The sequence below is a fragment of the Lampris incognitus genome, chromosome 3 (genome assembly GCF_029633865.1).
Source record: "Lampris incognitus isolate fLamInc1 chromosome 3, fLamInc1.hap2, whole genome shotgun sequence".
Taxonomy (NCBI): Eukaryota; Metazoa; Chordata; class Actinopteri; order Lampriformes; family Lampridae; genus Lampris; species Lampris incognitus.
Window position 1 is genome coordinate 22181222 of NC_079213.1, and position 26358 is coordinate 22207579.

At 43.9% G+C, this 26358-nt stretch overlaps 1 protein-coding gene across 8 annotated transcripts in view; it reads right to left on the bottom strand.

Moving 5' to 3' along the window:
• Positions 1-26358, bottom strand: part of LOC130110583 (pleckstrin homology domain-containing family A member 5-like) — a 238489-nt gene that overhangs the window by 12481 nt on the left and 199650 nt on the right. For 5 of the 8 annotated variants that reach the window (XM_056277737.1, XM_056277735.1, XM_056277736.1 and 2 more), the window contains 9 exons: positions 21558-21838; positions 20245-20483; positions 18036-18119; positions 16975-17094; positions 5787-5849; positions 5535-5615; positions 3939-4091; positions 800-901; positions 53-161 (listed from right to left, as the gene is read on the bottom strand). In XM_056277737.1, the coding sequence (XP_056133712.1) occupies positions 53-161; positions 800-901; positions 3939-4091; positions 5535-5615; positions 5787-5849; positions 16975-17094; positions 18036-18119; positions 20245-20483; positions 21558-21838 (1232 nt within the window). Of the gene's footprint in view, positions 1-52; positions 162-799; positions 902-3938; positions 4092-5534; positions 5616-5786; positions 5850-8923; positions 9005-15663; positions 15718-16974; positions 17095-18035; positions 18120-20244; positions 20484-21557; positions 21839-26358 lie in introns of all 8 variants that reach the window. The other 3 variants (XM_056277741.1, XM_056277738.1, XM_056277740.1) reach the window with 2 other exon arrangements.

Below are 26358 nucleotides of genomic sequence, written 5' to 3' on the forward strand. Positions count from 1 at the left end.
TGTTGAGGAGAACTGGAAAAAAAAATGCAGGTGGTGGTGTGAAGTCACTCACTGCTGTCTGTGCTCCTCTGTGGTTTACTTTTGGCCAGAGCCTCCATCACGTCCTGTATCCTCCAAAGCTCCTTCTGAATCTGGACGTGCTTCTGACTTGGAGGCTCCGTCTGGGGAAGGACACACACACGCACGCACGCACGCACGCACACACACACACAACACAGAAGAAAGAGCATGGGTGAACAAGTATATTTATATATTTATAAAAACAGACACACAAGTACAAGCGTGCATGTGCACAGAAACACTTCAAAAATGCATGCATACATCTCACACACATGACGAGTACACAACACACACAGATTCAAACAGGAGTATGTGCACATTTGAACGTGAAATGCATGGCAAACATCCACAAGCACACACACCAATGTTCATATGCACAAACACACATGCATTCATACATATACAGATACTGAAATGGTTTATCACCACCTGTAAGTGTTGACTGTGTATAGGTATCTATATTTATTTGTGTGCATGGATGTATGTTATGCCATGCCCATCTACCTCAGGAATGTGTGTAAGTAACCTGCTAACATCTATTTCAGCATCTCTGATATATTCTCTGCACCACTGCACCTTATCACCTCTTATTTCGCCTATATAACTCAATCCTTATGTATGTATCTGAAGATTGTTGTTATTCTATGTTAAGTACACAGAGAGCCATGAAACCGGAGTCAAATTCCATGTTTGTACAAACCTACATGGCCAATAAACATGATTGTGATTCTGATGTTACCTGTGGGCTGCCCAGGGCCTCAAGTTGTTCCAGTAGGTTTGTTTTAGCCAGTGTTACATCTGCCTCCAATCTGTCATAGTCCCGCCATGATCGCTCCAATTCCTGGGAAGAAGACAACCATTCACAGAGTCATGCAAACCAGTAAATATGTACATTTTGTACAAAGTCCAAAGGAATTGAATCGAGTGCAACTGGACTTGGTATATATCCGTGAAGACGTTTCGCCTCTCATCCAAGAGGCTTCATCATTTCGTGCCTTTCTGACTAGACCAAGCTAGTCTGACTGGCTGGTTATGAAACTCAGATATGTATCCTCTGTGGAGTCGTTATCAGAGCTATTGATGTCCATGGCTCTTTGTGTTCCGATGTTAAGCCACGCCCGTCGTTATCTGGCTCTTTGTGATCCTTTGGGGGTGTTAGTTTCGACTTCGTTAGTGCTCCATTCAGTGGTCATGAGTCGTTGGAGCCGTTAGTGTTGTTCTTGAGTCTCCTGGGTAGAGATGAAAGGACGGCATTATAAGTGGGAGATAGGTGGTGTCGCAGACCTCCTCCTCTGTTGAGGGATGGTTTTTCCAGTTTCGCATAGATGGCTTCCTTCACCCCTCTTTCTAACCATCTATCTTCCCTGTCCAAAATGTGTATGCTGCTGTCCTCGAAGGAGTGTCTTCTCCTTTAGGTGTAGATAAACTGCTGAGTCTTGTCCTGAGGAGTTTGGCCTTCTGTGTTGGGCCATCCGTTTGTGTAGTGGTTGTTTGGTTTCTCCTATGTATAGGTCAGCGCAATCCTCATTGCATTGTACAGCATACACCAGATTGCTTTTTTGGGTGTGTGGTAAACAGTCTTCGGGATGAACCAGTCTTTGTCGGAGTGTGTTGCTGGGTTTGAAGTATACCGGGATGCGATGTTTGTTAAAAATTCTCCTGAGTTTCTCGGAGACCCCAGAAACATACGGGATGACTATGTTGTTCCTTCTGTTCCTTTTCTCCTCATCGCTCACCTGGTTGGTCTTTTTGGAACGTGTTGCAGTTTTCACAAAGGTCCAACTGGGGTAGCCGCAGGTTTTTAAAGCTCCCTTCAGGTGTTTGTGTTCTTCTCGTTGGGCCTGAATGCTGCTGGGCACATTGTCAGCTCTGTGTTGCAAAGTTCTGATGACGCTCAGTTTGTGTTCCAGAGGGTGGTGTGAGTCGAAAAGTAGATATTGTGTGTGTCTGTGTGTGTAGGTTTCCTGTAAACCCCAATGTGGAGGCTCCTCTCTTCCCCAACGTGGACGTCACAGTCCAAGAAGGGCAAACTGTTGTTCTTTACGTCTTCCCTTGTGAACTTAATGTTCTTGTCCACTGAGTTGATGTGTTTGGTAAACGCTTGAACTTCTTGTGTTTGGATTTTGACCCATGTGTCGTCCACATATCTGAACCAGTGGCTCGGATGTGTTCCTCTGAAGGAGTTCAGGGCCCTATGTTCTACCTCTTCCATATATAAGTTGGCCACAATGGGAGATACTGGTGAACCCATTGCACAGCCGTGTTTCTGTCTGTAAAACTGGCCCCTGAATTGGAAATATGTAGTGTTCAGGCAAAGGTCCAGTAGTTGGCAAATCTGGTCTGGGCTGAGGTTGGTCCTATCGTGGAGGGTGTTGTCCCATAGCAAACGTTGCCTCACAGTTTCCAAAGCCTCCATGGTTGGGATGCAGGTGAATAATGAGGTCACGTCGTAGGATACTATGGTTTCATTCGGTTCCAGTTTTACGCCTTGGACCTTGTTCACAAAGTCAATGGAGTTTTGGATATGGTGAGGTGTTTCACCCACTAAAGGGGTCAAGATGTTGGCTACATGTTTGGCAAAGTTGTACGTGACTGAGTTTATGCTGCTGACGATGGGCCTAAGGGGGGTTCCATCTTTATGGATCTTAGGGAGGCCATATATACATGGAATGTTATCTTGTGGGTAGAGACGGTGGTATTGTATCCGATCAATGGTTCCTCCTTTCTGTAGTTTCTGTAGATACTCTATTATTCTCCTCTTGTAACCACTAGTTGGATCGCGTCTCGGAGGTTCATAGGTGTCGGTGTCGCTGAGTAATGACGTGATCTTGGCGTGGTAGTCTGTTGTGTTGAGGATAACCGTGCATCTCCCCTTATCTACTGGAAGGATAGTGGTGTTTTCATCCATGCTCAGGGCTGTCACGGCTTTCCTTTCCTCCATGGTTAGGTTGGAAGGAGGGAGTTTCGCATTGGACAGAGCTGCTGATACCTTTAACCTAAGCTGTTCCGCCTCGGTTTCCGTTAGACTGTTTTTCCTTATAGCTGATTCTGTGGATGTGATGAGGTCAACTATAGGTAGTTGTTTGGGTGTCATGGCGAAGTTCAGTCCTTTGGCTAAGACCTCCTTCTCTGATTGTGTAAGTACCTTGTCTGACAGATTCTTGATCCATCTGTTCTACGTTTCGTTTTGTGTGGGATGGTCTGTCTTTTGTCTCCAGGTAAGTATATCTGCTTGGCTAGTGTTGTTGGCTCGTCGCTGTACGTTTTGAAACTTCCTTGTCTGCCTTTCTTTAGTTTTGTGGTTTTGAGATAGTTGGGCTTTCTTGGTGAAATCAGTGATGCTCTCCAAGACTGCACTAGGCAAGTGGGATGTTAGTTGCTGGAGTAGTTGGTCAGATTTCTCCTTCAGCCCGTCAATAGTGAAATGGACCTGTCTCACTCTTTCATTCAGGAGTTGATTCTGTGCCTTCTCTATGATTCTGTCTGCTCTAAGTCCTTTCATTGTGGTACACAGGCGCAGGCTAGTGGGTATGAGCCTGTGTTGTCTGCATCTCAGATTGAATCGCAAGTGGTTTCTGTTGTCTGCAATCTTCCGAGCCATCCTTTCATATTCCCTCACCATTTTAGGGGTGTCAGACCCAAATTGCTCCGCAACATTCACAGACATCTTGTACAAAGGTTTGCGTATGTACCTGTCAATGTCTACCTGTCTACTGTAGGTATGAGTGAGCTAGTAGGATTGTTTGGATGTACCCTTCTGTAGATGTGTGTACACAAAACTGTATGTGTGTGTGTTGTGTATGTATGCATATTTGTATAGGAGAATATCAAAATAAAGTGTTTTGTGTGTGTGTTTGTGTCTCGTCCTGCCTACTCACAGTGTTGACTCGTGACAGTTCTCTGCAGGTACTGAGCAGACCATTCTGGAGTACGTCTCTCTGCTGAATGAGGCTCTGGGTGGCTGCTGGGTTAGTGCTGCCCTGCTCACTCAGTTCCTGGCTGGCTGACAGCAGGGCCGTCTCCAGGGTGTGCTGGGTGGAGAGGGACACAGTTGAAAATAAGCAAATGTAAACACACACACTGTAAACACACACATGCACGTAAATACAGACACATACTGTATGTGTGTCTATATACACCGATCAGCCAAAACATTAAAACCACTGACAGGTAAGTGAATAACATTGATCATCTCATTACAATGGCACCTGTCAAGGGGTGCGATATATTGGGCAGCAAGTGAACAGTCAGTTCTTGAAATAGATGTGCTGGAAGCAGGAAAAATGGGCAAGCTAAGGATCCGAGTGACTTTGACAAGGGCCAAATTGTGATGGCTAGATGACTGAGTCAGAGCATCTCCAAAACGACAGGTCTTGTGGGGGATTTCTGGTATGCAGTGCTCAGTACCTACCTAGCAAAAATGGTCCAGGGAAGGACAACTGGTGAATTGGTGACAGGGTCATCGGTACCCAAGGCTCACTGATGTACATGGGGAGCAAAGGCTAGTCCATTTGGTGTGAGCCCACATAAGAGCTACTGTAGCTCAAATTGCTGAAAAAGTTGATGCTGGCTATGATAGACAGGTGTCAGGACACACAGTGCATCACAGCTTGCTGTGTATGGGGCTGTGTAGCCACAGACCGGTCAGAGTGCCCATGATGACCTCTGTCCACCACCGCCTACAATGGACACATGAGCGTCAGAACTGGACCATGGAGAAACTGAAGAAGGTGGCCTGGTCTGATGAATCGTGTTTTCTTTTCCATCATTTGGACGGCCTGGTGCATGTGCATTGTTTACCTGGGAGAGATGGCACCAGGATGCACTATGGAAAGAAGGCAAGGCAGTGGAGGCAGTGTGATGCTCTGGGCAATGTTCTGCTGGGAAACCTTGGGTCCTGCCATTCATGTGGCTGTTACTTTGGCACGTACCACCTCCCTAAACATCGTTTCAGACCCCTTCATGGCAACGGTATTCCCTGACGACAGCAGCCTTTTCCAGCAGGATCATGCATTCCACCACACTGAAAATTTGTTCAGGAATGGTTTGAGGAACATGACAAGGAGTTGATGGTGTTGCCCTGGCCTCCAAATTCCCCAGATCTCAATCTGATTGAGCATATGTGGGATGTGCTGGAATAACAAGTCCAATCCATGGAGGCTCCACCTCACAACTTACAGAACTTAAAGGATCTGCTGCTAACGTCTTGGTATCAGATACCGGAGGACACCTTCAGAGGTCTTGTAAAGTCCATGCCTGGATGGGTCAAAGCTGTTTTGGCGGCACGAAGAGGACCTACACAATATTAGGCAGGTAGTTTTAATGTTTTGGCTGAGGGGTGTATATAGCACATACACACAGGCGGCGCAAGTGCACTGTCAGATTACAATTTGTGACCTTTCAATAGAATGAGCAAGATGGATGTGGAGAGGGTGAGTGAGGAGTGATAGCGAGAGAAAGAGAAAATTTCTTACTTTCTCTCTGTGTAGCTGCTGCAATTTGTCCTCCTGCATCCTGACAGCTTTGTCCTGCTCACACAATCTGCTCAACTTGGTCTGTATGGCGCGTGCGCGCGCACACACGCACACACGCGCACACACACACACACACACACACACACACACACACACGCACATTAACAAAATCCTCTCACAGCTTTTACTCATGTAATAGATGAGCAAACAGGTGTTTTATTGTGAGTGAAAGAGAGGGAGGTGCTGTCTTACATCGATGTCAACCTCGTCCATGCGCTGGACGTAGGAGTTCTCTCTGTATTCGTCTGGGCTGATCTGAGAGCAGGGAGACAAAGTCAGAAACGGACTGCAGGGGGCAACACAAACCAAATGCTTTGGACAACAGGCAAGCAGCAAAGTGCTCTGCCTGGAAAGGACGTGATCACAAAATTCAGCATTTAACCTTGCCAGTCCATGTAAGTCCTTTTTTGGACTATTTTGTTTTTGCTATCATTAGTTTCTAGAAGACTACATTTTAATGGCCAGTGGCTATTTAAAAATAGAAATGGCTATTAATTTTGCAACCAAACCCTTCAAGATTCCCACTGCTCAATGAGGTTTCATCCATTCCAGAGTAAGAAAGGGGAAGAGGGAGAGACAGAGAGAGAAAGCGCGCGAGAGAGAGATGAAGGGATGAGCTCCCCATACTCTAATTGCTGATCTTGTTCAATTCCCCCTCAAGCTATTTAAGTATACTTAGCACATCTGAAAATTAGCTATGTTCCAGAGAACAGGCCGCAGTGCAGCTACAATCCATAGATGTCTGGTTGTTTAACAACACTCCACTTTGAAAATAACAAGTACATCTATTTCTGTTATTAAAAATATTATCATTTCATCTATGTGTATGTGCGTATATATCCATTCTATCAGAGCTACTTGTCTTCTACAGGTGCAGTGATATAAGCCCAACTAAAGTGATGTTGTTACTTCTTAATCTGCTCTGTGCTCCTCTTCACTGGTCCACTTGGCTGGCCTCCTTCTCTTTCTCTGTCTCCACCGCTGTACTCTTCACCTCTTTCTCACTGCCTCTCTCTCGCTCTCTGACTTGAGGCCAGCCTCCTGATGCTCCCCTGTCTCTCACTGGCAGACCAGGGCTAAAATAGGCACCTTACATGCACATGTGCATGTACGTGCACATGCACATGGTTTGTAGCTCCTCTTCCCTTTGTAGAGGACTCTCTCCTCTGACATCTTAACTAAAATAGGCCATTGCTAAACCTGGCTGGAGGTGAAAAATGAGGAGAGAAGTAATGGGTTTTTTACACAGGACTGAAGTGAAGTAATTATGTTCTTGCTGTATGAGTAATAACTTCCAATGAGTTTTACTGTGGACATTATTCAATTCTGTTCCCAGAAATGCCCTTCGGAGATGGTTGGAAACGCCGAGATGGAGGGAGTCTTAAACTTGCATTCACATTTAAAGTGAGACCTAATTTTACACAATCTCAAACACCATCTCAAAGCACATTATTGAGGGACCGATAACTCCTCTGCTGCATGCTGAAGACCACAGCTACCAAACAGAGACAGGAGGAGGGATTGGCTCGGCTTCCGTACAGGGCACGTCCAACGTGACACCCCACAATAGACAGTGCCGTGATGAGAACTGACAATGACGGGCGATATCCATGGCTATGTCGCAATACACCATAAGCCATGCTGACATCAGGCCCGCCTCCCACAGAGAGCAATGGAATGAGATGTGCAGTAACCAAAAGCAAGGTAAATCCACTTTAAAACAAAAGCCATGATGACGTTGGAGGGGTAAGACTGCCGAGTCACCGACCAACAGACAGAGGAGCTGACTGCATCCAATGTGGTGAAGACGACAGGAGCGGATGGTGACAAGGGGAGGTGCGGGTTCACAGCCACTGGGCGATCGAGGCAACGGGTCGGCTTCAGGAAATCCCGATTTATGTAGACAACTGGAGAGCTTATTCATAAAATCCAAACTAGATTAAAAGAGCTGTACTTGTGTTTTAGCCCACTGACTACAAATCACGTAAACCTAATATCACTTCTGACCATTTTCTATTCCGATTTCTCCATTTTCTTCAATTCAGATATTCAGGTGATAAACTGATGTTAACGCTCTTCTTCTCTGGATAACATCCCGGTCGCCGTGAACAAGTCGGCGAGGTTTGAACTTCGTTTGTATAAACATGTTTTTTCCAGGAACTATTTTCTGTTGGAGATATACATTCATTTTGTGCAGATGCCTTCAACTGTGTTGTAACATGCCACACTTCTTAAATCAATCCGCACTTTGATTTGCGTTATCCCCCAACAATAATGTATTTTTCATGAAAAATAACTTAACTTTGACAAACAGTGGCGACAAAATGATCACTCTGATGGATTATCTATCTCTAGCAAGTTTAAAGTCTTAATAGATTTACAGTTGCCCACTGGGGACTGGGGTTCGCGCCCCGGTCTCGTCAGATCCGACTATGGCCGGACTCGATGAAGCAGCAATCATTGGCAACGCTGTCTTCGGGAGGGGGGCGGAGTCGGCTTGTGTTCGTCATGTGAATGCGTCTCTGTGTGTGTCGGAAAAACAGTGGTTCGGCGTCTCCTTCGAGACTGCCGGCCGGAGAGATGCAGTTGGCGAACGCATGCAATACGAGGGTGGGTGTTTGAATTAAAATAGGGATCAATTGGCCACTAAATTGGGAGAAAAAAGGGAAAAATCAGAAATAAATTAAAAAAAAAAAGTCTTAATAGATTTTAATCTCGTAATCAAGTGAATGGAAACCAACGACTTCCTGGAGGGTAGGAAAAAAACCCGCATTCAAACCCCACCCCCCGGCATTTTTTTTATTTTTAATGCGGCATACTTTGTAACATACTCAGCAGAATTGCAGAGTACACGCCATTTGTAGTAAATGAGCTAAAATACCAGTACGGCCCTTTATTACATTTTGTGGGGGGGGGGGACCCCAAATACACAAAAATAAAACATTCATAAACCATTTAACATGGTGGATGCTTTTATCCAAAGTACTGTGAATGCTTTGGCCCCGGTGGTGGCCACTCCACTTGGTCCATACAACTCCATAATGACTGACTGGAATTCATCATTCCATATCTATTTTAGATTTCTCTCTCTTGCTAATTTGGTTAATTCTGAGAGAGGTTTTTCAAGGATATGTGGTTTTTGAACAGAGCTCTGTAATTCCAGTGCGTTGGAACGACACTTTCACCGACTTCTTCGGTCGATAACATCTTTCAAGGGATTCAATACAGGAAGGGCTTAAGGCCGACGTTCTATGTCATATTTCCTCATTTCCACTTCCTGGGATTGCCTCGGAGCCGACCCGGAGCCAGGCCTCGCCCGAGACCCTTACTTGCTGGTAGAGTTGCGGCCTCGGAGCCGAGTTCTCGATCATAGTGTGAATCATGAAGATTAGAGGCTCATTCTCCTTCGTCTAGCAGAGCGCCAAGGAGAAAGAGGACACAATAGCATAATAACACAGTTGCAGGTGTTAGTTGAAGGACTGTTTTTTCCCCCTCTCTTTGCTATATGGCTGATATTCAATTGCTGGAATGGGTCTTGATTCAGGACATGCTGCGTTCCTGCTCTTTGTTGGTGAGATAACACCATATCAAACTCACGATGATATCTGACGTGTCAAAGTGGCACCAGGTAACCATTTTTGCTTTCCCCTGCCGATATTACAATAATTTTGGCAACATAGTACGACGGTTATGGGAGAACAACAAAATCGCTGTTGAGATTGTCTCTAGACGTCTGTTTTTTGCTAAGTCTCTCCTCTCTTCTGTGATGGTCTTTTGAGATACTGCCTGTAAATAAATGCACATATGTTGTTGCTACGCAGTAAAGAAAGGGGAAAAAAAAGCCCCTTGGTGGTCTTTGTGACAGCTGACGTAAGTGACGTCGCCGAACATTACTAAGCACCGTTTCTGGATTGTAAACACAAACTCGTAATTTACTAAAACATATAATCTACACAGCAAGGCCCATTAGGACAAAAATCCTTCTTCGTCTTCCTTTAAATATACTGGCGGAAGCAAGTTAGTGTGTTGGGTGGCTTTGCTAGTGAGTCCGTTTTAAAAAGTGCAAATTTTTACTTAAATACAAACTCAGGTTGGATGAGTTTTGAAGCTGAGAAAGTTGTTAATGATTTTTATATATATATATAGATTTTTTTTTAATTAATACACAAATAGTGATCAGTACTTGCTAACTGGTTTTGGTAAAAAAAAAAAATCTGGATTGAGTAAATTAGAACTTTTTTTTTCCCACAAAGAAAAAAGGCCTTAATAAACACTCAGTAATCAACCCACTTTGGTACTTTGTTGATAAGGACTCGGTCTAATCTGTGTGCCACCCTCTGCCAGGCTAATCCCCCTCCTGAAGGACACGACCTCTACGGCCCTGCACAGTCATGTTCAATAATTCAGCGACCGTGGGAATGCAGTTCATAACCGAGATGCCGAAAACAAAAACAGCCCATTTAGATGTGGCCCATGATCCTGTTGACGCCTGTGTGGACTAATGAAGGGTTATACTTCATTACGACTACCTCTACCAGACAACGTTAATGAGGATCCAGAGGAAGGATGTATCTGCTGTCGGTGTTATTCAGGGCAGAAAGAAGATGCTTGCCTTTGCTGTAGCTTACTTGTTCAGCCATAGTTTATGCATTCATTTGCTTTTAAGAAACTGCAACTAAATTAATATTTTTTCTACATTCAGGCAATAAAAAAAGGGCAAACGGAAGTATACAAGGATGATGTTTCAAGAAAACTGAATCTTCTCCACAACAATGGGCCAATATGGTCATGCTATACATTTAACCACGGTCAGCAGAGTCCGGTTCGGGCCCTGTTCCTACTGTAAATTAAAAATCACTGGATAGTTATAGCTAGAAAAGAAGTTGAGACCACAGAGACTTAAAGGGAGAGACATGAAAACACACAAGGAGTGGAGGCTAAGCAAGAATAAGATTAAGAGTGGGATTCAGAATCAGACTAAAGCAGGAAGTGCAAAGAAGAACAACAGACGGGAAGAGAAGCATACTGAAACAATTGTGCGCGCACGCACACACACACACACACACACACACACACACACATATATATATATATATGAAAGTTGTGACATTGAAAGGCCAAAGAACTTTTTTAAGCTCCCATGATTCAGTTCTTATTTTCTGGGAGTGATGTTGAAATTGTGTGTTAAAAACCAAATATAAACCCACTCACCATCACTTTGCCAGGTGAGGTAGCTCAGACGACACCTAGTATTAAAGATGAACTGCAAAGTTTTCTGCCACTAGTAGCGCTACTGAGCTGATATCCATATGTAAACACTGGAGCTCTGTAAAGTGAACATTGTAACCTTCTAAAAAGTAAAAAACTTGACTTTTTCCTAAACATCTTTAAAAGTGATAACTTATGTCAACATAGTCAGTCGGGTCTGAATATAAAGAAGCCTGTGTTTGTACGCATACAAGGAATTTGACTCCGGTTCCTCCATTGCCCTCCATGTACATCAGAATCAGAATCATGTTTTTTGGCCACGTAGGTGTGCACTACACTGAATTTGACTCCGGTTTCGTGGCTCTCTCAGTGTACTTAACATAGAATAACAACACAACAATCTTCAGATATATACACAAGGATTGACTTATACAGGTGAAATAAGAGGTGATAAAGTGCAATGGTGCAGAAACTATATCAGCGATGCTGAAATAGATGTTAGCTGGTTACTTACACTACCGTTCAAAAGTTTGGGATCACCCAAACAATTTCGTGTTTTCCATGAAAAGTCACACTTATTCACCACCATATGTTGTGAAATGAATAGAAAATTGAGTCAAGACATTGACAAGGTTAGAAATAATGATTTGTATTTGAAATAAGATTTTTTTTACATCAAACTTTGCTTTCGTCAAAGAATCCTCCATTTGCAGCAATTACAGCATTGCAGACCTTTGGCATTCTAGCTGTTAATTTGTTGAGGTAATCTGGAGAAATTGCACCCTACGCTTCCAGAAGCAGCTCCCACAAGTTGGATTGGTTGGATGGGCACTTCTTTGAGGAGATTTAGTTTCTGGAGCATCACATTTGTGGGGTCAATTAAACGCTCAAAATGGCCAGAAAAAGAGAACTTTCATCTGAAACTCGACAGTCTATTCTTGTTCTTAGAAATGAAGGCTATTCCATGCGAGAAATTGCTAAGAAATTGAAGATTTCCTACACCGGTGTGTACTACTCCCTTCAGAAGACAGCACAAACAGGCTCTAACAGGTACTATTTAATGAAGATGCCAGTTGGGGACCTGTGAGGCGTCTGTTTCTCAAACTAGAGACTCTAATGTACTTATCTTCTTGCTCAGTTGTGCAACGCGGCCTCCCACTTCTTTTTCTACTCTGGTTAGAGCCTGTTTGTGCTGTCCTCTGAAGGGAGTAGTACACACCGGTGTAGGAAATCTTCAATTTCTTAGCAATTTCTCGCATGGAATAGCCTTCATTTCTAAGAACAAGAATAGACTGTCGAGTTTCAGATGAAAGTTCTCTTTTTCTGGCCATTTTGAGCGTTTAATTGACCCCACAAATGTGATGCTCCAGAAACTCAATCTGCTCAAAGAAGTGCCCATCCAACCAATCCAACTTGTGGGAGCTGCTTCTGGAAGCGTGGGGTGCAATTTCTCCAGATTACCTCAACAAATTAACAGCTAGAATGCCAAAGGTCTGCAATGCTGTAATTGCTGCAAATGGAGGATTCTTTGACGAAAGCAAAGTTTGATGTAAAAAAAATCTTATTTCAAATACAAATCATTATTTCTAACCTTGTCAATGTCTTGACTCTATTTTCTATTCATTTCACAACATATGGTGGTGAATAAGTGTGACTTTTCATGGAAAACACAAAATTGTTTGGGTGATCCCAAACTTTTGAACGGTAGTGTACATACATGCCTGAGGTAGATGGACATGACAGAGTGTACCAGTATATGTACAATGTACAGTACAGTATATACAACATGGTTAGATTTATGTGACTGTGTTAAGTGTTCATTTGAATAATAGCCCGCAGAAAGAAACTGTTTTTATATCTGGTTGTTTTGGGGTACAGTGCTCTGTAGCGCCTACCAGAGGGAAGGAGTTGGAATAGGTTGTGACCAGGGTGTGATGGGTCTGCAGTGATGTTGCCTGCCCATTTCCTGACTCTGGAGGTGTATAAGTCCTGAATTGAGGGCAGGTTGGCAATAATGATTTTCTCTGCAGACCTAACTGTCTGTTGTAGTCTGTTCCTGTCCTGTTTGTGACTGATCCAAGCCAGACAGTGATGGATGTGCAGAGGACAGACTGGATTATTGCACAGTAGAACTGAATCAGCAGCTCCTGAAGCAAGGTGAACTTCCTGAGCTGGCGGAGAAAGTACATCCTCTGCCAGGTCTTTTTGATGATTGTGTTTGTGTTGGACAACGACCTTAGGTTCGGGGAGATTGTGGATCCCAGAAACTTAAAGGTTTGCACAGCAGACACAGTGCTGTCGAGTATGGTGGTGGAGGGCAGTGTTGGGGGGCTCCTCCTGAAGTCCACTGTCATCTCCACAGTTTGAATGTGTTCAGCTCCAGGTTGTTATCACTGCAAAAGAGGGCCAGCCATTCAACCTCCTGTTTGCATACAGATGGGAGGTTATTTTAAGTTTATCGCTATTTTATACTCATCGATAATGTCGTACACAGGCAGGTTTCATTTTCGGTCATCCATCCTTTTCTTCATACTGGACACACAGCTCTGTCTTGCCGTCGACATTTAATTGCAATGGAAGGCAAATCCACAATCCCCATTCAGTGAAAATCACTGCACAGTTTAGCCAAAGCGAACATGATTCTACAGCATTATATCATAGTACATTCAAGTGGTCATCTAAAAATGTACAGTTGTTTTAATGCCTCCATTAAAACAACTTGTTTTTTTTTTCCATTAAAACATCCTTGGTGTTTGCTTTGCTGTGTCAGGGTGGAATGACTCCTACTGGTAATCACTCGCAGGTTGTGTTGCAGGAAGTAGCACGGTAGGAAACACTCATAACCAACTGTAAAATTACTACTCTAATTCACTTGAATGACTCAAATTCCTGCTTGAATTTGGGATTGTTTCGAACAGGGCTGCAACAACGTGTCGAGGAAATAGATAAAATTTTATTATAAAAATAGTTGGCAATGAATTTCATTATCAATTCGTTGGGTCCATGTTGGTGCACCACTGTGTTGCGGGAAAAAAAAACATTTGAAACATGGCAGAGGCTGAGAAAACTGTTCGACCAAAATCATCTATGGGAGCACGTCACATTAGCTGCAAACCATGTAAAACTAATCTTGCATGGCATGGGAGCACCACGGTAATGAGAGAGAACACCTAAATGAAAACATGTTGGAGCCATGGATAAAGGGGTCTCAGCAGCAGGGTAAGTACAAAATCTTAATTAAACGAGTGCAGACCCTTGGCATGCGCTGCGTTCTGAAATGAGGACTCGTTCGTCTCACAGCAGGTAGTTCTTCTCCTTTATCTACATAACAGCCGGTGTTTGCTCACGATCCAGCTTGAATGGTCTGTTGAGTCAAATTAGCAAGAAGCGAGCTAGCCTTAGCCAGGAGCATGTGGACATGCTAACATGTTTGCACTGCAATGCAAAGTTCCTAGAGAGAGAATGTGAAAGTGTTACTGTTGTTAAAGCTATTTGATGTAGCAAAGCCTGTTAATACTTAGTTTGTGTTTTATGTTTTTCTTTTTTATTATTTATAGTTATTTTAACAGCCCAGGTCCATTTGAGCGGTGTAAAAAACACTTTTTATGTACTTTATAAAAAAAACAAGCATATATCTTTTGCACATGTTGTATATCATACATTTAGGTCTCTTACTTGTGTTAATATTGTCAATTTGGAATAACACTTTGTTTTTTGAGTGAAATGATGGAAACATTTGTTTTTGTTTGATTCATCGATTAATCGATTATTAAATGTTGTTAGTTGCAGCCCTAGTTTCAAAGCCACATGTCAGATGAGAGTATTCAGCAATACCCTCCAACACCCGCATACAATACTGTTGAACAGACAGTTTGCAGCTCAACCCAAGCCACCCCGCCATTTACCCCCCCCCCCCCCCCCCAAAGGAAGACAGACCGACATTATTATCTTGTCAAACATTCCTCCTTTCTATGTTCAGTCCATAATTCATACCTCCATCTATCTGTTCATCTATGTATCCATCCATCCATTATCCAAGCTGCTTATCCTAATTTGGGTAGCAGGGATGCTGGAGCCTATCCCAACAGTCATTGGGCAGCAGGCGGGGAGACACCCTGGACAGGCGGCCAGTCAATCAAAGGGCCGACACACACACACACACACACACCTAGGGACAATTTAGTACGACCGATTCACCTGACCTACATGTCTTTGGACTGTGGGAGGAAACCGGAGCACCCAGAGAAAACCCATGCAAACACGGGCATAACATGCAAACTCCACACAGAGGACAACCTGAGATGACTCCCAAGGTTGGACAACCCCGGGGTTCAAACCCAGGACCTTCTTGCTGTGAGGCGACCGTGCTAACCACTGCGCCACCATGCTGCCTGTACATTCCCCATTAATCATTATATATTTATGCATTTACATCCATCTATCAATCCATAAACCATCCACCCATCATTCCATCAATCATTCCTCCATTCATTCTTCCATCTTACATTCATTTTTCTAGCCATCCATCCATCCACCCATCCATCTAATACCTTAATTTTAGCAGTGATGTTATGACCTTATTTTATGCATTTCCATCATCCATCACTCCATCCATTCCTTCTTCCATTCATCCAATGCATGGATTTTAGCAGTGACCTTTTAGTGCAAAGGTGGTAAAGGCTCATACTCGTCTTGCCAGCATGTGTGAGCGTGCAAAGTTATCTTCAGAAGAAGTGAATGAAGAAAAGGTTCTGGTGACTTTCAATGTCACACCTTTTCTTGATCTCATTAATTTTAAGAATTGGTTTCTGGGTTCAGAAGCAGTTTGGAAACGGAGAGGAGCAGAGGCAGGTGCCCTCACCTGGCTGTCCAGGTAAACGAGGTTCCTCTGCAGATGATGGGCCAGAACCTCCGTCTATGGCAGCCACAGAGGAAGCACAGAAGAAATCGCAGGGGTGAAAGGTAAAGTTGGCACAACAGCAGGAGAGAGAAAGGGAGGAGTCGAAGGCACAGGGGGAACCGGAAATGTTGCAGAAAGGAGTGCAGTCATGGAAGAGATAGAACACGAGTTTCGCATGAGAACAAGGAAGGAAGAAGTGCTGTACATTATTATATTATCATGCTCTGGTGATTTTTTTTACTGAAGTAAATTTGTTATACTTTGTCCATTTGGAAGCTTGCATTTCTTTTCATTTAGAATGTGTAGTTTTATTAGAAAATGTTCGATATTTTGACACGACAGTTAAAAAAAAAAAAAGAAGTTTTGCCCCCAAAATCATCAAGACTAATAGCTTATTTATAACTGATCAAAATATTTGTTATGCTTTTTGCCAGGATTATGCAGCTATAATGAGACATAGGACAACATGATGCACACAGCAACACAGTGAGAGATAAGTTTAAGTGAGGGTTACAACTGACTATTGCTTCCCCATTTTTGAGCTAATAACCGAAGCACATGATCCATTATGCAAATCTTGACTGTTCCCAGTAGGCTGAGAATTTCTGCACAGAGAATTATAAAACTAAGCTAACCTTCTTATAAAATCGGCTAAAAATAAACCTTGCATGAAAACAAACCAACACTGTGCCATGCCATGCAAGAATATTGTTTAACAGTCCTTCCATTTGGAATAGCATCAAAATATCGGACAAATCCATGCATTGTGCAATAGATTTCTGTTGTCTTTTTAGGATGATTGGACCAGTCTATTTTCTGAGTGGATCCGGTTAATATAAAAACAAACATGAGCAGGACGCAGTGGAAAAGGGTTTCAAGCAAAATACACAAAACTGGAGCAAATGCATGCATGCAAGTAAGTACACATGCAGTCTTAGATAGAGACTCACAACCTGTAAAACTCAAACAAGCGTGTATACATGCATAAACACACAGAGCGTAACATACATACAAACTCCCAAAATGCACACATTCTCAACAGCCCAACATGCATACACGGGACAACACCCCCCCCCCCCAACACACACACACACAAACACACGTCAAAGTACATGTGACACCCAAACTTAAGCACAAGCAACCAGTGCACCTAGCAAAGCACAAACCAGACCAACCCTAGCAAAGCACAAATGCTCGTGCGCATGCACACCGCACACGACACACACAGAAGTACACACATTTACACACAGAAACTCTGTGTGTGATGCTGACCTTGGCGTTGGGCCCCTCCAGACCCAGGGTCATTAGCTGAGCTACAGTGTGCTCCCGCAGGCTGTTGAGCTCCGCCTGCTGCCTGCGCAGCTTGATCAGCAGCAGGGTCAGCTCCTCTGGCTACACACATGGATGTACGCAAGCACACACGTGCACACACACACATACACAGAAGAAAAGCTGCCACAATCTGTCTGTGTTGACTGGAAAAAACTTGACGCGAGGCCCCTCACAGCCATCGTCAGGGTAAGTTTGGATAAGTGATGCTGCATGTGGCCTAACACAAAACTAGGTTTGGATTGTGGTCTAAGAAGTGAGTGCACGAATGCCCTTGCAAACTCAGATGTATGCTCACATACAGCTACACACACACACACATACAGAGCTACTACTCTGCATGCAAGCCAACACGTACGCACGCGCGCACACACACACAAAGAGGCACACAAACAGACACGCAGGGCAATACTCTGTGATGGCAGTGCTGTGTGTTTTTCCAGGACCACAAGTTTGTCACCAGCGAGTCCAATAGAGACACATAATCACTGTGACAAAACAGGAAATTGCACAGAGGGAGTGCTCTGAAAAATTAGTTGACAAATATTTCTCATCAAAGCACTGCAGCGACTGCTCGACGGAGCGTACCAAAATGGCTCCCACAGTGATATCAGTCTTCGCCCTGATTGTCAGCCACTCAATTTGAAAATGCAAGGAGAGACAATTGCAATTGCGGCGTCGCATTTGTGCGTGAGTGCTGTCACGAAGGGAGACAATGGCACTGTTGATAATTACACAGGCCCAACTGAGGGCATTCAAGAGCTAGCAATTACAGGCTGTTGAGAAAAAGAAAGAGGAAAGAGAAAAAAATATTAAGGAAGAACCGGGAGGCGCTGACGAATTTGTTTGTATGTGTGTGTCTGCAAACAATAGTAAGTGAGGACTATTTTCCATTCCCTACAATGCTCTCAAATGTGCCAGTTAGGACAAGTTGAAAAATAGACAGTTAGCTCTCAAAGAACTGTCTGTCTATACCCGAGGAGCAGAGAGGAGACTTGACTCACCGTCTTGCCCTGTAGGGACTGAGGGGTGATGGTCTGTGGCAGGATGCCGGCTGGCATGGACCTGCGGTCAGGTGGGTAACCGTACTGTGGGAGTGGGAAGAAATTGGATTGGATATAGTCATTGGATTTCAATTCAGTTCAGTTGGTTTTAAGTTCATCCATTATCTTAACTGCTTATCCTGCTCTCAGGGTCGCAGGGGCCTATTCCAGCAGTCACTGGGCAGCAGGCGGGGAGACACCCTGGACAGGCCACCAGGCCATTACAGGGCGTGCGCGCACACCCACACACACACACACACACACACACACACACACACACACACACACACACTCATTCCTAGGGACAATTTAGTATGGCCAATTCACCTGACCTACATGTCTTTGGACTGTGGGAGGAAACCGGAGCCCCCGGAGGAAACCCATGCAGAAACGGGGAGAACATGCAAACTTCACACAGAGGAAGACCCAGGATGACCCACCAAGGTTGGACTACCCCGGGGCTAGAACCCAGGACCTTCTTGCTGTGAGGCGACCGCGCTAACCACTGTGCCACCGTGCCGCCCAGTTTTAAGTTTAATTCAGTTCAATTCAGTTCAAGTCACTTCAGTTAAGTTCAATACAATTCCGATCAGTTTTTACAATTCCCATCAACTAAGTTGAATGGAGACTCCGCTCCGTTCAACTCAGTTTGGTTCAGTTCAGTTTTGTTTAACTCACCTCTACTATCAATAATTCTAATGCTCAAACAGGAATGTATCATGACAGTTGAATATCCTCGAAACGAAAATAAAAAGAAACATACAAGCATGTGCAGCCACAACTGTTTCTTATTCCAAATTTTCCGTGGCTGCAAATTCAGATCAGGACACGCGTCACCTTATCCGAGCCAATATTCATGCAGCTTCGTCAGCGACCTGAATTAAACTGTCGACATTGTCTAAATGAAATCAAAGTGTCATCCCTTCTCTTCTGGTCTCGCAGCTGGATGGCGGGGAATCACGTTACAAATATTAAAGAGTCACGGGATGAACAGTATCTGAACTGGCAGATAGGTGACTTGTCTCGAATCCACACAGTCTCATCTCTCTCTTACACGCGCCCTCTTTCTCTTCCCCTAGGAGCCACCTGGAAAACGTCGGAGGAACGTCGGCAGCCTCTTCAGATCTAGAACTAGTTCCATATCTGGGATTGAACCCTTGAGTTTCACAAGTCAAGCACATTCATAAATGTTTCTGTAAGGGGAGCCTATATTTAACCACTGAGCGAGAGAGAACGACAGAGACAGAGGGAGCAAGAGAGAGATATGTTGGGACTGTGTCAGTATGAATGAAGACACAGTAAGAGACACACACGGGAGCTCCTGCACGTCTGAATCCTTGGAAGCACAAAGAGCTTTTCAGACATGATCCTTCTAGATCCACACTACGAATGTCTCATGTATTAAAACACTCCCTTTGCAGGGATGACCAGGAGTGCATTTATATATAACAGTAGCCAAAAATTACTTTTCCTTCCCCCTTAAAAAATCTGATAGTTTCTCCATATCTCTGAAACCGATTTGAAGATTTTGGTTTGTATTTAATGTAATGTTTGATTATAACAACTGGGCACTTTCAATATCAGCTCAGAAATATCACTGTGCAGCTGTAGATTAGAGCGAGGCAATATACTGCTATGATAACAATATGGTGATCTTGGTTATGGTAATATGGTGATATATAACTTATATGCTGTCATTCCCTGGTCTTAAAGGCTGCATCACAGTCAAGCGACACATTTTTCTGAACTTATTTAGCTGACTGAAATGAACAGTGAATGTCTCCACCATGCCTGGTCATCATATCCACATCACTAAAGATAATTTCTCACTGTTTTCTTGTGCTTAAATATCTTATAAGCACAAATAGTCATCCCCAAAATACTGTCACATCATCGATATCTCCAAAACAGTCAGAAACAAATGATATTTGATTTTGTCAGTGTTGCACAGCCCAACTTTTGACTGCTTTTAATGGCAACGAACAGCCCAATGTGTTTGATTGACAGTTAGGTCTCAAGATACCAAAGAGTGCTAACCAAGTTTTTTTTCTTCTTTCGTATTTATACTTTTCTACCTGGAAAATACTCCGTTACTTTTCGCACACTTTCTCAATCTTCTCTTGACTTCCAACTTCCACAGCTTGAAGATGGTGAGTGAGGGCGACGTTACCTTGGCCAGGTGTGTCCTGTGTCGCCGGTCGAGCGTCACGTCTCCTTGGAGGACCGGGGAGGAGACCTCGGAGTGCGAGCTGACATTGTGGGGCCCCTGCTGAGGCCGGGGAGGGGAGAAGGTGCTGTAGAGTGCCAGTGAGCCATGGGATGGGGAAGTGGGGATGGAGTGGGCCACGGTGTGCTCGGAGATGTTGCCCATGGTTTTGGTGCTGGGTAGGGTGCCATAGTGGCCAGCCCCTGGAGTCACAAGATCAGAAAAATATACTAGTTTTTTTACATGTTCCTCTTCTGGGAATATGAGCTCAACATCACTCTCTTTTCTCGCTACTATGGCGTGAAATGTTGCTCAGTATTAACCTGTACACAGAACACTTAGCTACTGCTGCATTACCTTTTGATCTCCTATTGCTATAGCGCACAGCCAAGCAAACCATACGGGTGTTGCATCAAAATCTGCGACCGTTGAAAACTGTGACTAACATATACGTTTTCTGCACATCAGGATCAGTTCATTTTGAATTTAACTTTTCGATTTGCGGTATGAAAACTGACTTATTGTGACCTATGGGCGATGCCAAAAAAATCCACTAAAACAGAGGAAATTAAAGATAACTTCTCCAAGGAAAAGAAAAGGTATCGGATTATGGTGTGTTCATTTATTTTTTTTTGGATTTGTTTCCCCCCTTTTCTGCCCAGTTGTACTCGGCCAATTACCCCACTCTTCTGAGCCATCCCAGTCACAGCTCCACCCCCTCTGCCAAGCTGGGGACGGCTCAGACTACCACATGCCTCCTCCGATACACGTGGAGTCACCAGCCGCTTCTTTTCACCTGACAGTGAGGAGTTTTGCCAGGGGGACGTAGTGCGTGGGGGGATCACGCTATTACCCCCCGTTCCCCCTCCTCCCCAAACAGGCACCCCGACCGACCAGAGGAGGCACTAGTGCAGCGACCAGGACATACACCCACATCCAGCGTCCCACCTGCAGACACGGCAAATTGTGTCTGTAGGGATGCCCGACCAAGCCAGAGGTAACACGGGGATTCGAATTGGTGATCCCCGTGTTGGTAGGCAACGGAATAGACAGCCATGCCACCCGGATACCCATAGTGTGTTCATTTAGTGCAGATATAAAGGTCAAACCGTTATTAATTCAATTTTACAGCACCTTGCTTGTCTGTTTTAGCCTTTTATCATGTAATTCTAAACATATGCATTCCATAATTAGAAACCAGACGTATGTTAAGAACATAATGCCCCTTCTCTTCCTAATTTTCATCACTTGCAGTGTGGTTTATGGTGACTCTGTACCTGGTGGCTGAGCCAGACTTTGCCTGGAGAAGGCCTGCCTCTGCTGCCATTCATAAAGCTGCCACATGGTATCATCCCTCATTGACCTTCTCTTCTCCGCTGTGGTCACGGTGGAGGTGGGGCGGAGAGCCCGGTCGTACACGGAGCCCGCCACACTGCAGATGCTGTCCGGCCTCATCATGCTGTTACGAGGCAGTGTGCGGTAACCCTCTGGGTAGCGGGGCACGATCTGGGCCCGGTGGCTGGGCATGTTCCTCGGCAAGGTCTGGTAGGAGGTGATGCTGATGGAGTAGATAGAAGAGAAGAGAAGAGATAAATGAACAGAGATGGTTGAATGACTATATAAATTAGCATTCTATTGATGCTCCTATCCAATTACAGTAATGAGATACTTCAGTGATGCTTCTGATTGAAAAAACTCTAATTTCCTCCCTTCCTTCAGGTGAGGGTCAGCCAGAAAACAGTATTCCTCGAGATGGAAGGGATTAACACAACTTGCTCAAAGATACATCAGAAAGGTGGACGCTTGCTGCCATGAGAGTTTTAGGCAACGGACAGCGTCTGTACCTTCTAGCCCATCACACAAAACAGTTCACAACAACCATAAAAGTATTATCCGCTATTAACCGTGAGCAGAAAACAGGAGTACCTAACGTAACTGATTCAACTGAATTAATGTATAGTATAACTGTAATGGAGAGGGCAATTTATAATCCAAGAAGTCAGAAAGACAAACTTGTTGAAAACTGTGGAGAAAAAATGGATTACAGATTATACCTTTAAAACCAGGCTTTACATAAGAAACAAAATATCTTCTTTTCATCTGTGCTGGGTCCAGGACTTAAAAGGTGTGCTGTGTGCAATTCTATTTTGAACCTGACCTCAAACATTCAGCAGTGTGAGCAACAACAGCAAAATCTGTCATGTATTTTGTGTAAGTCGGTGCCATTTAGCAATCCTCGCTGATATTTCCATGCCATATTACGCTTTGGAATAGCCCGAATTTTACACATCACACCTTGACTGAGGGTTTTGTTACTGGGCTCCCAGTTACCACGTGGTTTTCAAATGGATGTCTCTGTCCTTTTAGTCTGTGGCTCACTGACACGCAGCGTAAACGCCGTCATATATCATTCACAACCAAAGTCAGCCTGCTCCTCCATCACCGTTTGTCATGCACGCTGTTGCAGGAGTCAAACCGGTGACCTCTTGGCATCTAGATCTACTGTATCTGTGAGTGCTTCCACTCATTACCTGTCTGGAGGTGATGTAAAAGGTGGGTAAAGGTAAGTGACTGTCAAGATTTATAACACAGGAAAATAAATATAGCTTCACCGTGCACCTCTTTCCCCTTGTGTCTAGTTCTGTTCTGTCTGTGCGGCAGAGTGGCCCAGTGGTTAGCGCCGTTGCCTCACAGCAAGGCAGTCCTGGGTTCGAACCCCAGGCCGTCCAGGATCAAGATCCTTTCTGTGTGGACTTTACATGTTCTCCCCGTGTCTGCGTGGGTTTCCTCCGGGTGCTCCGGTTTCCTCCCACCATCAAAAAGACATGCATGTTAGGGTTAATACTCCTGCCTGTGCCACTGAGCAAGGCAATGGAAAGAAGAACTGGAGCTGGTCCCCGGGCGCTGCAGCTGCCCCCTGCTCCTATACAATAGGATGGGTTAAATGCAGAGAACACATTCATTGTAACCTGAACAATGACAAAAATAAAGTGGCTTTCTTGTTTATTGGCATATGTTTGCAAGTCTAGCTGATTATTGTACGTTGTGCACCAACTTTAATGACAAAAAATACAAGGCAAAACATTCAAAAAAATAAAACAATCAGAACCCCCCCCCCCCCCAAAAAAAAAACCAAAACACAAACAGCCACCAGCAGAGAGACTATCAACTTGGATGACTTCACTTTCAAAAGCAGCGAACAGGCCGACACCAGCAGGGGTCTAAGCCTACTCTATTGTTTGGTCTCGTCTCTAATTCTCTCTGTACATGACGCCAAACTGAAAAAAGACATGCATGCTCAGCCGCACTCCTGCAGTGGCTGTCGGGCACGAATTCCTTCTGAATGTGAAAGCTGTTGAAGGATGCCTACAAGTTAGTACGTGTCTGGCATTTCAAACAACCATCCATATGCCCCCCCCCATATGTTCCCCAGTTAATGTACTCCACTTAAACATACAGCCATACTTACAGGCAGGATGATCAATATAGTTTCCACTACAATGGCTCTCGAGAAGCAATAGACGTTGGCTTATTGACCTCTGCAGGTTATGAAAAGATTTAAAGATGCACAGATATGTGCATACACCTTTTTTTCTTTTTTTTTTTGGTCAGAAACAACACGTTTGAGACTAAATTGATGCACACTTCACTATGGAGACAACCAAAGTCAATAATAGGCTACTGTGCCACAGGGAGGTGCTGTAGTCCTGTATTTAACCTTTCAATGAGAGGGCATGATGTTATTCCTGTCATGTTGAACTGTCTAGATGAGGATTTTGGATTTTAGGAGAGTACATTTCAAATCACAGTGGAAACAATGGTTTAGTGAAGAAGAAGAACAACAACAGGAACAGGGTAACAGTGTGATCCATTATGTGAAGGTATGGGGATGATGGTGTAGTTTGCAGCTAGTCCTTACTAAGACCAAAAAAGTAGACCACATCACTCCAGTTCTGAGGTCGCTACACTGGCTCCCCGTCCGTCAAAGAATTGATTTTAAAACTCTGCTCTTGGTTTATAATGCACTGAATGGTTTAGGGCCAAAATACATTTCTGACCTACTGCTACACTATGAACTGTCCAGACCGGTCAGATCATCTGGGAGAGGTCTGCTTTCTGTCCCGAGCCAAAACTAAACATGGAGACACAACTTTCAGTTTTTATGCAGCACATATGTGGAACAAACTCCCAGAAAACTGCAGGTCTGCTACAACTCTCAGTTCTTTTAAATCTAGGCTGAAGACTTTCCTCTTGGCCACTGCCTTTTGTTGAATAAGACCTGAAGCTTTTGATTTTCATCTTGCACTGTAACTTTTACTCTTTTTATGGGTGTGTAAGTGTTTTTAATTTGTTTTATTTGCTTCTCTTGATGCCTTTTGTGTTTTGTGCGGAGCATGCTGAATTGCCTTTTTTGCAGAGATGTGCTACATGGATAAATTTGCCTTGCCTTGGTCAGGGGCACAGATGGGAGTGTTGGCCCTAACATACATGTGTTTTTTTGTTTTTGTTTTTTTGGGGGGGGGATTTTTCCTCGTTTTTCTCCCCAATTGTATCCGACGAACTACCCCACTCTTCCAAGCTGCCCTGGTCATTGTTCCACCCCCTCTGCCGATCCAGGGAGGGCTGCAGACTACCACATGCCTCCTCCGATATATGTGGAGTCGCCAGCCACTTCTTTTCACCTGACAGTAAGGAGTTTCACCAGGGGGACGTAGCGCGTGGGAGGATCACGCTATTCCCCCCAGTTCCCCCACCCCAAAACAGGTGCCCCGACCGACCAGAGGAGGTGCTAGTTCAGCGACCAGGACACATACCCACATCCGGCTTCCCACTCGCAGACACGGCCAATAGGGACCCCCAACCAAGCCCTCCGGAGGTAAGACGTGGATTCGAACCAGCGATCCCCACATTGGTAGGCAACGGAATAGACTGCCATGATACCCAGGTGCCCCAAGATGCATGTCTTTTAATGTCTTTTTAGCTACTAGGCCACAAATAGCTGGAATAAACTTCCAGAAGACTTGAGACATACCCATATTAAAAATGTTTGTCTACCATTGGTTTCTGCTAAACTGCAAACCTTGCACTTAGAATTTTGCAAAGCTGTAAACCTAGCATTATTTTGATTTTATTATTTTATTCTTTAATTCAAATGTCTTTTTATGAATTGTTAAATCCTTCTTCATTGTGTATATATATATATATATATATATACACTATATATTTTTTATGTGAAGCACATTCAGCCTGCCTCGTGTATAAGATGTGCTATATAAATAAAGTTGCCTTGCCTAGTTGCACTATGACACCATACTGCCAGTGATTAAAGTTTCCCTTTGTCATTTTCTCCTTTAGTTAGACAAGACAGGTAAGTACGGTGGTGATAAAAGTTAAGAGACAGAACGAGATAAAAAACCAAGATGTTGCTGTCAAGTCGAAGACCAGATGGTAGACATGCTATCAGACGGGATTTCCCGTAAGAGGTAGCATTTGCAGTTTCAACAGAATCAGTATCAGTCCATAGGGAAACTCTATAAAACTTTAAGTGAAGCAATGATACAAATTTGGACACTTGCTGACAAGTTGTGAATTTACTTTTCAACTGGAAGTAAAATTTCACACGTTGCCAATTTTGATTTAGATATAGACTGTAGCTCCTCTAGCAATGAACACGATGAGGCATGAGTTCTCGGTTTAGAATACTGGGCTTTATTGTCTTGGTTGGACAAACCCGTAAAAACTGCGTACAAAAGAAAAGATATGAATGAGTGAATGAATAACGTTACAGCATGTGTTTTATACACAATAGTATACAGCTGAACGCTAGCTACCATTAGCTATTAAGCTAGTTAACACAGTCAACATTACTGTCAAATGTAAACAATGAACATACCTCATAGGCTGCTTATGACACTTGAGGAGCTAGTAGGTCTTGTTTTGCTTGTAAGCTATCTTATTCTTTCTTCTTTACAATTCGATCACGAAATAATAAATCTCTTAATATTTATTTGCGCTTGAAATATCTCGTTTTTCACACTTCTCTGTGCGTTTACATTAATCAATCCCCTGGTAACACGT